The 12,767-nt window shown below is 28.8% G+C and overlaps 3 protein-coding genes across 6 annotated transcripts in view; 2 read left to right on the forward strand and 1 right to left on the reverse strand.

The window, feature by feature from the left end:
• The window catches only part of LOC130674949 (phenoloxidase-activating factor 2-like), a 318,231-nt gene that overhangs the window by 22,505 nt on the left and 282,959 nt on the right, over nt 1-12,767 (reverse strand). The gene's annotated exons all lie outside the window — the stretch shown is intronic.
• Nucleotides 2,155-4,020, forward strand: LOC130674950 (uncharacterized). Of its 2 annotated transcripts, none has more exons than XM_057480400.1 (5): nt 2,155-2,403; nt 2,515-2,689; nt 2,781-2,997; nt 3,084-3,263; nt 3,337-4,020. In XM_057480400.1, exons 2-5 carry the CDS (start codon nt 2,633-2,635, stop codon nt 3,501-3,503), a joined length of 621 nt encoding a protein of 206 aa, XP_057336383.1. In that variant the 5' UTR covers nt 2,155-2,403; nt 2,515-2,632; the 3' UTR covers nt 3,504-4,020. The 2 variants fall into 2 exon arrangements, with proteins under 2 accessions (XP_057336383.1, XP_057336384.1); XM_057480401.1 differs by having other exon boundaries at nt 3,084-3,245.
• Nucleotides 8,685-9,893, forward strand: LOC130674951 (uncharacterized). The gene is made up of 2 exons (XM_057480402.1): nt 8,685-8,767; nt 8,865-9,893. Exon 2 carries the CDS (start codon nt 8,920-8,922, stop codon nt 9,511-9,513), a length of 594 nt encoding a protein of 197 aa, XP_057336385.1. The 5' UTR covers nt 8,685-8,767; nt 8,865-8,919; the 3' UTR covers nt 9,514-9,893.

Below are 12,767 nucleotides of genomic sequence, written 5' to 3' on the forward strand. Positions count from 1 at the left end.
CTCAAATAACTTCGAAATGATATGGCATACCTCAATTCCTTAAAATTCATGTTGTAGCTTTAAATAAGTAACTCATTCGATATAATAATCATCGTTTTTTATTATTTATTAAATAATTTTAGGTTATGCCATATCATTTCGAAGTTATTAGAAATAATATAAAATTGTTTACACTAACGTAACGTATTTTTAATTCAGTACTTTATTTTTTATGAAGTTCACCAAATTCTTGTATCTAAATGAGAAATCTACCTTTCCATTTCGGGTAAGGCCGGATGGCTCTTTTTTTTGGCTTTAAGAGGATTCCTAAAACCATACAAGGAGTATAAAAATCTGTCATTTTCGAATAAGTAACGCGATATACATAATATAGCTATATAATCACATTCAGTCATATTTAGTAACAGAATAATTTACGAATTGATTTATTTAAAGAAAATAAATACGACCTTTTTTTTTACGAGTAATTTAAATGTAATTCGAATGATATGGATCAATCTATTTGTCTCAATACTTGGCAATTAGAACGAGTTTAAACTATGAAAAGGCACAAATTCAAGTGAAGACCTATTTAATGATACGAATTTCAATAACATTAACTAATTCTATCGTATAGATACGGCGGGAACAAAATTTTTTTTTATTCTCTTAATAATATAGATAATGGAGTAATCTTATTAAACCTTTCCTCCTTTTTAAGTGCAATTTTGTAGAAACATTTCGATATCTATAAGAACATCAAATGAGATTTTAATAACAAAATAGTCATTAAGAAAATAAATCTAAATAAATAATTTTTGAATTGATGAATTTAAACTGAAAGAATATTCAAATGAACAATTTTAACTGAATAATTTTAGCCGAAAGAATATGAAATAGTTAATTTCAACCGAGACAATTTGTAACCGAAAGAAGATTCAACGAGAATGTTAAAAGAAATCTAGAGTGAGGAGTTTTCAATAATAATTAGAAAATAAGTTAGTAATTTCTGGATGAAATAATTTTCAATACTAAATGTGTAAATAAACAAAAAATTATTTAGATAGAGTAAAATTCCAATAGACGAATAGGCAACTGGCCATTCAACAATAAGTTTCTATATATTATAGTTTAACAAATAAGTACATATAAAATGTAATAATTTTTTAGATTACATAGACTTATAAAAATTATTTTTATAAATAAAACATTGTACATGCGGGTATATGTGTGGGTACGCACGTACGTAGGCTAGCATCGGGGCGTGCTCTGACCGGTTTCCCAACGTAAAAATTATAGGAAAAGGGAAAAGACCCAAGAAAACTACATTCCGGTTGGATGCTTTATTTACCTAAACAATAGACGAAATAGGACCAGGTAAAAACACATAAAAAGGGCCGTTAAACCTAACGTAATTACCCGAAAAAAAATTATATCGACTAATTAATGAATTATATATAATTACATGGGTCATTCCATCAAATAAACTCATTTTCACGGGGCGACCCTCGTCAATTTGGTTCAAGCTTTGAGGAGTCGTTCTATATATTCAGAAAAAAATCCCATAATAAAATTGAGATGAAATGTATGTGGCATCAATTTATTCGTGATGTGATTAGTGGAGAAATTTATTCGTCATCTGATTGGTGAAAATCGAATTTTTTAGTACCGATAAACGACACCTGAATATAGCATTGTGGATAAAATATATACTATTAATATAGCAATAGTAAAGGTGAATTTTCATGGAATTTATTTAATAATGCATAGTTGTTTAGTTTCGAGAATTATTAAGTTAGAAAAGCACGTATCGCTCTAACTTTCAATAAAATTTTAATAATTATCAAAATCATAAACCAATTTCATTTTTTATTTTTGTATTGTAATTTAGTTTTTATAGTTTTTTATAATTAAACTTGTGTTGTGAAAAATACTCAAGAATTTATAGTACTAATGTGACTTCAGTGGTTATTAAAATTGAATTTTAGTGGATTAACGGTAGGTGGAGCCAAAAATTTCTTATTGAGAACTAATTGTATTGACATAATTGTCGTTCTTATCGAGTGTACCCTCAAACTATAAGTGTAGACTAAGGGCATAGACTATGTGTATATAGACATATGCATGTTATGCGTCTATACACTCCATGTCCATAGCCGTTCTTTTTCGTCCAGATCGCGTCCTGTTCATACGGTGTTGAGCGCCATTTTGATTATTGTATAATTTACGCGCACATGCAGTTACTTATTTTATAAAAATATATAATAATTAATAAATATTGAAATTAAATTTTATAAAAATTTAATTATTCAGATTAAGTGTCAAAATTTTTTAATATGGTCAAGACAAGAGACGAGTGGATCCGTTGGTTTACCAGCGATGAAGAGATAAAATCTTATCATGTGGGCGACGATACTGTGTTAGGTATTCTTTTTAAAAAAATAACATAATCTGAATTTAAATTAAATTAAATTTTTTTAAATTTTATTCCTAATTTATTGATTTTACATTTTTTAAATTTTATTTGATTTACAGAAAATTTCGAGGTTAAGTCACATGTGTCGAGGGTACATCCTCTGTAAAGACCAAGTATAGTCCGCAGACTCCTCTCTTTAAAATCTACGCCAGTAATGGCAAGTCACAGACGACAAAAATGGTATTTTGGGGCAAAAATGCCACTAAGTGGTCTCCATTGATTAGTGAGCGTTCGGTAAGTGGAATAATTTAGATTCATGTATTTTGTCTTGAACGTTATTATTATAAAATGATTAAGATTTTATTTTTATTCATTGTTATTTCAGATTATACGTGTTCAATGGGCCAAGGTGTGCACTCCTAACTCTCAATGGAAAGGACTAGTTGCTGTAACTGCCAATACTGAATTGAATATTCAGGCTAATACGACTATTACTTTTGAAGATGAGAAGTTTTTGGACCCTGTAGTGGTTAATTCTAATCCGGTGGTTTATGAAGAAATCTTATTGCAAGATATTGCTGCTCATCAAGATAAAAAAATTAGTAAGAATTTAAATTGTTTAAATATAATTTTATAGTTATTAATTTTTTTACATGGTTAATTTGTTTTATTTTTAATTATATTTCAGACGTGAAAGGTTGGATTAAGGTACCATTTCAACACGTTACTTTCGGCGGAGGTAGCCGTGGATGTGGTTCAATTGTAGACCATGAATGGCGTATCAGAGTAACCGTTCGCTTATTTCTCGACAATCCCCTTTTAAAAAAAGGGTCACATGTTTCTGTCAACGGTGTGATTTCTCCACATTGTAACTAGGCTTATTTGCTATGTTTGGATTTATAAATAAAATTTTTAATTAATTTTAATTTTTAATTTGACAGACGGTTCTTCATTAATTTGCGACAACATTGGTGATGTTGTGATCACCGCTAATGAGAATATACTCTCTGAGGATGAATTGAACGGGATGGGATTTTACACACCGAAACGCAAGATAGAAGGCGATACTGAGAAGCCATCTTCGAAAAGATCACCGTTTGATAATTAACTCTAAAGTAACGTTAAATAATTTATTATTTTTGAAAAAAATTGCGTGACCTGATTAAAATTAGCAGCTATAATTAAACCATCAATTGGAAGAAGGAAATAATTCCAAAAAAAAGTAATGCCCGATAAAAAAAGATTTTATACGATTGTATAAAATTATATACAAAAAATGGCCCGATCGGAATGTATACAACTGTATAAAAATTGTATACAATTCTATAAAAAATGTCTACAATTGGATCGGGCCATTTTTTCTATTCAATTTATATATAGTCTATATATAATTGTATAAAATCTTTTTTCATCTGGTGGAGATGATTCCCTTCTTCTAATTATAAATCATGAAGTGAATAGCTTATACGTATTGATTAGTGGAATAAAGTATTATTTGATTTAAAAAATCAGTATTAAAAGTATGACTGAATTTAATCCTAATAGTAGTTACACTTCATGATATTAAGTAGTTAATAAAACGTAAATTTATTAATTAATTGAGATTAATTAAGAACAAAAGTTACCTGATAGACTTAACAATGATATTAAAAATTAAAGGAGTTTTAGAGTATAATAGCATAAATTATTGTAGTGTTACAAACATTAGAATTAAAATATGATTAATATATATGATACGATTGCTCAATATTATCCAGTTTATTAGATAATATTATTATGAAAATCACTTTAAAATTTAATTTATGATATAATTTACTTTTTTTAACTTGTCAGGTCACATAATTTCTTTTTAAAAAGATAAATTACTGGTGTTGTCAAGCGGATTATAACTAATATCGATATTAATTATGAAATTACTAATTGTTTTTTAAAAACAGTGCCTTATATGGATGGATTTTTGCAATAACGTTTTAACTTATAAGGTTAGTTGAGACGTTATTGCAAAAATCCGTCCATATATTATTTGTTAACATGTGCTCGACACTTAAGTATTTATCTGTGGCAATAATATCATTTAATGATCTTAGATTGAGTACCGGATAATTACCATTTCAAATAATATATTTAATAACATTTTTATTTTTATACTGATAAGGTATCGACGAGACTCTTAATTACTTTTTTTTTTACTTTGTTTAAAAAATAGTGTGTTGTACTCTGTTTCAAAAAATTTTATTTAGTTGGTACGGATATTTAAACAAAGATCATTCCATAATAGATTCTACATATTTAAATTGCTTATAATTTTTTTTCAAGCCATGGGAAATAATTTACTAGATACAAAATACTATACCACCACGACTAAATAATTTTTTTTGAATAATAATTTGCGAGGATTTTTAATTATATAATTTGTACTTTGAGTTTCTCAACAAAATCTATTACTACAACAGTTAATATTTTATCATATTTATGGTAACAATTTTTTATATGTATTGGTTAAAAAAAATTTTAATGTAAACCTAAAAATAAACAATAAGCATTAGGGTGTTTAAAAAAAAAAAAACATTTTTTTTTCTTGTGGTATCCAAAAATTGAAAGTATAACTAAAAATAAAAATTTTGGTACCATTCTGAGCTCTTAATAATGATATTAAGGTTTGGCTCAATCCATTTTTCTATTTTCCATTTAAATGACAAGAGAAAAAAAATTTTTTTTTTTAGAATTTTTTAGCTCATATACCAATCAACAGATTTTAATGCACAACAAATGTTTTTGTAGGAAATTGAACGCTCTACAAAAAAACTTTCTTATCATTTTTTGATAAATCCCACTGTTCAAAAGTTATTTGAGCTTCAAGTCAAATTTATTGTAAATTTTGAGATTTTTTTACTTTCCCGGCGAAACTATCAGTCTTATCAAAAAATATCACGGGAACTTTTTTGTAGATAATTTTATTCTTTACAAATTATTAGAAATAAAAGTTTTCAAAATTCTGCGTTGTTTTCAAGTTATTCTCATTTTAATGTCAAGCTCTTAAAAAAATAGATTTATGATTAATTTTAAGAGCTTGACATTGAAATGAAAATAAATTTAAAACCATGCGGTATTTCGAAAAATTTTATTCGTAACAATTGGTAAGGAATAAAATTACCTACAAAAAAGTTTCTATGACATTTTGTAATAAGACTGATAGTTTCGCCAGAAAGTGAAAAGATCTCAAAATTTACTATAAATTTGACTTGAAACTTAAATAACTTTTGAACAGTGGGATTTATCAAAAAATGATAAGAGACTTTTTTTGTAGAGTGTTCAATTTCCTACAAAAAGTTTTATTGCGCATAAAAATCCGTTGAGTGGTCTGTAAGCTAGAAAATTCTAAAAAAAAAAAAAATTTTTTTCCTATGTTATTTAAATGGAAAATAGAAAAATGGATTGAGACAAACCTTAATATTATTATTAAGAGCTCGGATTGGCACCAAAATTTTTATTTTCAGGTATACTTTCAATTTTTGAATACCAAAAAAAAATTTTTTTTTTCTGAAACACCCTAATGAGCATGATAATAATAATTATTTTGTTTAAAAATTTGGGTGTAACATTTTATTGCCTGTTTATTATCGCTATTTAAAACCTTTCCTACTGCTATGTGAATATCGTCTAACGATGATTTCAAGTAGATGACAATTTTGTTACATATTAAATTTCAATCCTAATTCCTATTATAATAATGATACGGTTTATTCATTGACAATGCCATGGTTTATTTTTCATCTTTCAGCCCTAAAACTTTTAATTCTGTTTACAATGACGGCTAGGTAAGTATCGGCGATATACCTGCCACCTACACACAAAAAAGTGAGTAAGCGAGAAAATTTACACTGTATTTCATTATTTTATTGTCATTTTAAAATACCATGTGCATCAATTTAATACTTAATTGTATTACGCGAATTATTATTTCTCTTTCGAAATCGACTTAATGGTTCAGTTTATCATTAATTCGGCTCAATATTCACAGATAATTTTTTCATTATCTGCTATTGCAAAGTTCAACGTAAAGTTGATTCTAAATACTGATTGACAAGAATAAATATTCGATGTTAGGTTATTCATAGGTAAGTCTCATTATCAATAGATTTCTTATAGACAAATATCTTCACGTTTATTTTTTTACATTAATGACAATCGTGTAGTTTCCAATTACTAAATATAATTAATAACAATTTCAATTATAAATGTTTCCTCAAAACTTTAAAATTATTCATTGGTTTGATTTGACAATGTCATTATTTTAATCATTATAAATTTTGTTTTGATCCATTCATTCATTAATTCTTTTTTTTTTTTTTTAGGTTGAACAAACGTTGGTTGGATCAAAGGACTAACTAGATAGTTTCCATACAAAGAAATTGAATGGAAACTTGAATTGATCTGAAGTAACTGTCTGAAATTGAATAGACTGATTATCGATTCGTTGACTACAAAAGTAATAATTACTCCTTTTTTTTTTTCGATTAAATTTTGATTAGACAAAGTCAACAAGAAGGCCAGATTTTAATAAAAACTTTGGATCTACGACGCATACTATTTCACTGAATTTGAAATAGTGAATTGAAAAAATTGATTGAAATTGAGCAGTGAAATGAAATGCACTTAAATATGAATATGATAAATAAATTGACCTGAATATAAATATATTAATGAAATTGACTTAAGTGAAAAAAAATGAAATTGATTTGAATAACAATTGAACGTATAAGTGGTTAATAGTAAATTTAACTTCATTGTTGGCATATGCTACATCAAGACTTTGTGGATACATTCAAATGAGTATTAAAAATTGTCATAAATCTTAATTAGTTTTAATATTGCTGTATTAGTTTATTAGTAAATATTCATTGTTATTCTAATGTATTTTAGATATTAGTTTTGAGGGCTAAATCGAATTATATAATTAAAAATTTTTGATATTACAATTGATTATTTTATTGCACACCTCAAGCGCGAAAGCGCCGGTGTGCTTTATGATCGCTCTAAATTTTTTGACTCATTCACTCTCATTAAATTATCTCTAGACTTTTTTGATTACACTAAAATGGGTTAAATTTTATACCAACACAAAGACAATTTATTAAAGAATAACTTTGACCCAATATTAAGTCGATTAATTATTCCATTAATTAAATATAAATTATTTTAATACCAGTGACACGAGTTGTCAATTGTCCTGTATGAAACTTAGTAAACCAAATAACTCTCGATAGACACAATTAATCCGCCAAACTTTTTTTTTATTATCTTTGTATTTTTGATCACAAGAACCCTATTGAAAATTACTGTCTAAATCCTTTTAGTTTAATTGTAATTAAATAAAATAATAAGACTGCTTATTCACGAAAAGTTTAGCGGCCATTTTTATTTTTACTATTGTTATTATTACAAAAGTAAATTTTTTTTTTTTTCTCCTCATCAACTACTAGCAGCAGCACTAGCGTAAAACAGTAGGATTGAAAAAAAAAGAGCGACATCTACAACAAAAATGCGGGATATTTAGAAAAAATTTAAATAAAAAAAAGAAAATTAAACTGGAATTAAGAAAATAAAAACCAAATTAATAATTTAAAAGTTGAATAAAAAAATTCATAAAAAAAAAAATAAAAGTAATGATTAAAAATAAAATGAGCAATTGAGGTGTGCAATTTTGGATTTTCCAACATTTTTATTATTATATTTAATAAATTTATTAAATACATATGAATCTGTAGAAGCATATGTATTATTGTTATGTATTATTAACTAAATAAAATCTATATAACGACTACTTAATTGGAAATTATTTTTACACGATATAATTTGTTCTTTTGAAATATTGATTTTCCACACTACTATATTTCACTATGGGACGCAGAAAAATTATTAGGACACCTGAAGAAGAACAAGAATTAAAAAGAGTTCGACGCGAGAAACAAAATGAACAACGGCGAAATCGTCGACAAGATCAACGAAAAAATGATAAACCTACATATAATTTCGAAGCCACTGCTGGTCCATCAAACCTTTATAATCCTATTTCTCATGTCTTTTCAGATTATAATTACTCGGTTACTCAGCCGTTACTTCAAAATATAGTTATTAATCGCGATGCTAATATTACTAATATTTATACTCTTAATAATATTACTAATGATCTCATTCATGAAAATTACATTGGTCATATGGATATTTTATGCATGCACTGTACTGCCAAATATTTCAAAAATGAAATGGTCTCTAATAGAGGGAATTCATTCAATGACTGTTGTCATCATGGTGAAGTAAAATTAGATCCTTTACCTGAATTTCCTGTCGATTTAAAATTATTATTTGAAGGTACTCACGAAAAATCTCGAAATTTTTTTGAACGTATTCGGAACTTTAATAGTTCGTTTTCTTTTGCATCATTTAATGCTAATTTTGTTGATCTTAGTGCTCAAAGGAGAGGCCCATATTGTTTCAAAATACAGGGACAAGTTTACTATCAAATGAATACATCACTTTATCCTCCTTCCGATGAATCACCAAGTTATGGCCAACTGTTTATAGTTGATTCTGCGGAAGCCGCAGACTTTCGAGTTCAGAGAAATGTAAATTGTGATAAAGAACTTTTATTACTTATTGACAGAATATTACGTCAACACAATCAATTTTCTATGTCTTATATAATGATGAAAGACATACTACAAACAGAATCGATAATTGATGCAAGTGGTAATACTATTGAACCTGAATTGAATTTGTTATTCACATTAAAACCTGGTATGGACATTCGACGTTACAACTATCAAAGAGCAAATGAAGTTGCCGCGGTATTTTTAACGACAGCTGATGGTGATATACCTGAATCATATGTGACTGTTCAAAATAAAAATACCAAAACTTTTCAACGATTAAGTATTATGGATCCTAATACTGAACCATGGATATATCCTTTATTTTATCCACATGGCAATCAAGGTTGGCATGATTCTATAAAACGTGTAATTCATACAAATCGAAGAGTAACTCGAAAGATTATTACAAATATAAATTGGCTATTAGAGATGACTTTAATCCTTTTCTCATGGGCAGGCGATTAACACAACAGTGGGTTGTCGATAGTTATGTAAAAATTGAAAAAGATAGATTAAATTATTGTAAATATAATCAGAAAAAGTTACGTGCAGAATCATATCAAGGATTATTGGATCATTTGCAATCTCAAGTTGACAACAACTCAAATAACAAAATAGGCAAAATTATTATTTTACCATCAACCTTTACCGGCTCTCCAAGAAATATGGTACAACATTATCAGGATGCAATGTCTATCGTTAGAAAATTTCAAAAACCAGATTTATTTATTACAATGACATGCAATCCAAAATGGCGCGAGATTTCAGAAAATTTACTGCCAGGACAAACAGCATCTGATAGACCTGATTTAGTAGCTCGTGTATTTTGTATAAAAAAAGATATTTTAATTAAAATGATTACAAAAGATCATCTTTTTGGAAAAGTTCTCGCTTATAACTGGGTGATTGAATTTCAGAAAAGAGCATTACCACATTTACATATGTTACTTACTTTAGACAATGGATCTAAGATGTTGACGTCTGAGCGAGTACATAAATTTATACTTGCAGAAACACCTGATGAAGCTACAGATACTACGCTATATAATATTGTTACAACAAATATGCTTCATGGGCCTTGTGGAGATTGGTGTATTATAAATGGAAAATGCTCGAAAAAATTCCCAAAACCGTTTCAAAATGAAACTTTAATGGATATTAATGGGTATCCTTCTTATCGTCGTCGTGATAATGGAACAACATGCACAAGAAATCAAACAGTTTTTGATAATCGACATGTTGTACCATATAATCCTGTTTTGCTTTCAACGTTTAATTGTCATATCAATGTTGAAGTAGTATCAACGGTAAAAGCAGTTAAATATTTATATAAATATGTATATAAAGGACACGACAAAGCAGGTATTACGATAAATGGTAATTTACAAAATCCTTCAACGTCCACATCAAAAGAAAATGGCTATTCATCCAATCAATCAGAAGATAATTTGACTATAAGTCATGATGAAGTAAAGAACTTTGTTGATGCTCGCTACGTTGGACCAGTTGAAGCTGCATGGCAAATTTTATGTAAACCATTACAAGAAAAAAGTCATTCAATTTTACGTTTACCGGTGCATATACCAAATCAACATAATATTATTGTAAATTATGATTGCAATGAAAACGATCTAATTGAAGCTTTACAAAAACAATCGATGTTGATTGATTATTTTTCTTTAAATGAACATGATCCATCAGCTAGACAATATATCTATAGTGATATTCCGTATCATTACACGTTCTCCAAAAAAAAAAAGGTTCTCGAATATTACAGTGGCATCCTCGACAACGATCTTTTAACGTTATTGGTCGCATGTATTCTGTCAATCCAGTTCAAATTGAATTGTTTCATTTAAAAATATTGCTTCTTCACATTAAAGGAGCAAGAAGCTACGAAGAGCTTTCAACAGTTAATGGAGTCCTTTATGATACATTTACAAAAGCCTGTTTGGCAGCAGGACTCATTGAAGATGATGATGAATGGAAGCGAACACTAAATGAAGCAACCATTTGGATAATGCCTCGACAATTACGTTGTTTTTTTGTACGTATACTAATTCATTGCCAACCACTTCATCCACATGAACTTTGGGATGAGTTCAAAGAATCTATGTCCGATGATTTAGTTAAGCGGTTTGGTTTAGAAAATGGACTAAAGAAAGCATATATTTTCATCAATTTGATGCTTCATAAAGAAGGTTACAGTCTAAAGACATTCCCTACAATGCCACAAATAACTGACATTGAAGATATTGATGATTCAGAACACCATTCCTTACACGACGAAATGAATCGTTCAAATTATAATAAATTAAATACAAACCAAAAAGAAATTGTAAACTATGTTTTAACGTTAATTGAAAAAGATGATGTTAACAGTAAATGTATTTTTATTGATGGACCAGGAGGCTCTGGCAAAACTTTTATTTACACAACATTATTTCAATTATTAAAAGATAGAAGTAAAATTGTATGTACGATGGCCTATACAGGTATTGCAGCAACTCTTTTATCGAACGGAAAAACTGTACATAAGATATTTGGTTTACCAGTTCCTATGTTTTCTGACTCATCATCAAACGTCAAACCAAATTCAAAAGAAGGAACATTTTTAAGAAACGTTAATGTATTCATCTGGGATGAAGCACCTATGGCACCTAGGTATGCTTTAGAAATTGCAGACCGTACTTTACGACACATAATGAATAATAATGTTCCTTTTTGTGGAAAAATAATGATCTTAGGCGGAGATTTTCGTCAATTGCTCCCAGTACAACCTCATGCGACAAGATCTGAGACAATTAATTTATCAATCAAATTTAGTTCATTGTGGAGTCACTTTCGGACTTTTTCGTTAAAACAGAATATGAGGGCATTACGCGAAGAAACTGAATTCGTTCAGTTTTTATTAGACGTCGGAGATGAAAAAATTAACGATACTTCTGATAGAATTTCACTTCCAAATTCATGCTCAACATCGATTCGAAGTAACATTGTAAAAAATATATATCAAAAAACTATTACCGGAAAACATTACGATGAACTTACCGGAACGGTAATTCTTTCTGCACGAAATATTGATGTAGATACGATTAATCAAGAAGTTGTTGAGCTTTTAGATATAAACACTGAAAAAATATACACCCCCTCGCAGATTTGAATCACGGTGGAAACACGGTGGGTTTGTTCCATTGTACCACTGTGACTACGCGGTGGATACACCGTGGAACCACGGTGGTGAAATAGCACAAAGCTACCGTGGAATCACGGTGGGTACACCGCGTAATCACAGTGGGAACACCGTGTATACACAGTGGTCAAGCCACCGTGAAATCACGGTGGACACACCGCGTAATCACAGTGGATACACTGTGTATACCCGGTGGTAAAATGGAACAAACCCACCGTGTAACCACGGTGGATTCACGGTGTTTACACTTCCACGGTGTTTCCACCGTGATTCAAATCTGCGAGGGCCGCTATTGATAGTACCGAAAATTGTGACAATGGAGAATTTGAAGAGGCAATTTTAACAGAATATCTCAATACGTTAAATCCACCAAATATTGCTCTTTACGAACTTCGATTAAGACAATATTCAATCATTATGTTAATTAGAAATCTTACTTTAAGTGAAGGTTTATGTAACGGTACTAGACTAATGGTTTTACAATTAAGTACTAATGTCTTGCGTTGTAAGATATTAACAGGTGACA

Source organism: Microplitis mediator, chromosome 9, assembly GCF_029852145.1.
Source record: "Microplitis mediator isolate UGA2020A chromosome 9, iyMicMedi2.1, whole genome shotgun sequence".
NCBI lineage: Eukaryota > Metazoa > Arthropoda > Insecta > Hymenoptera > Braconidae > Microplitis > Microplitis mediator.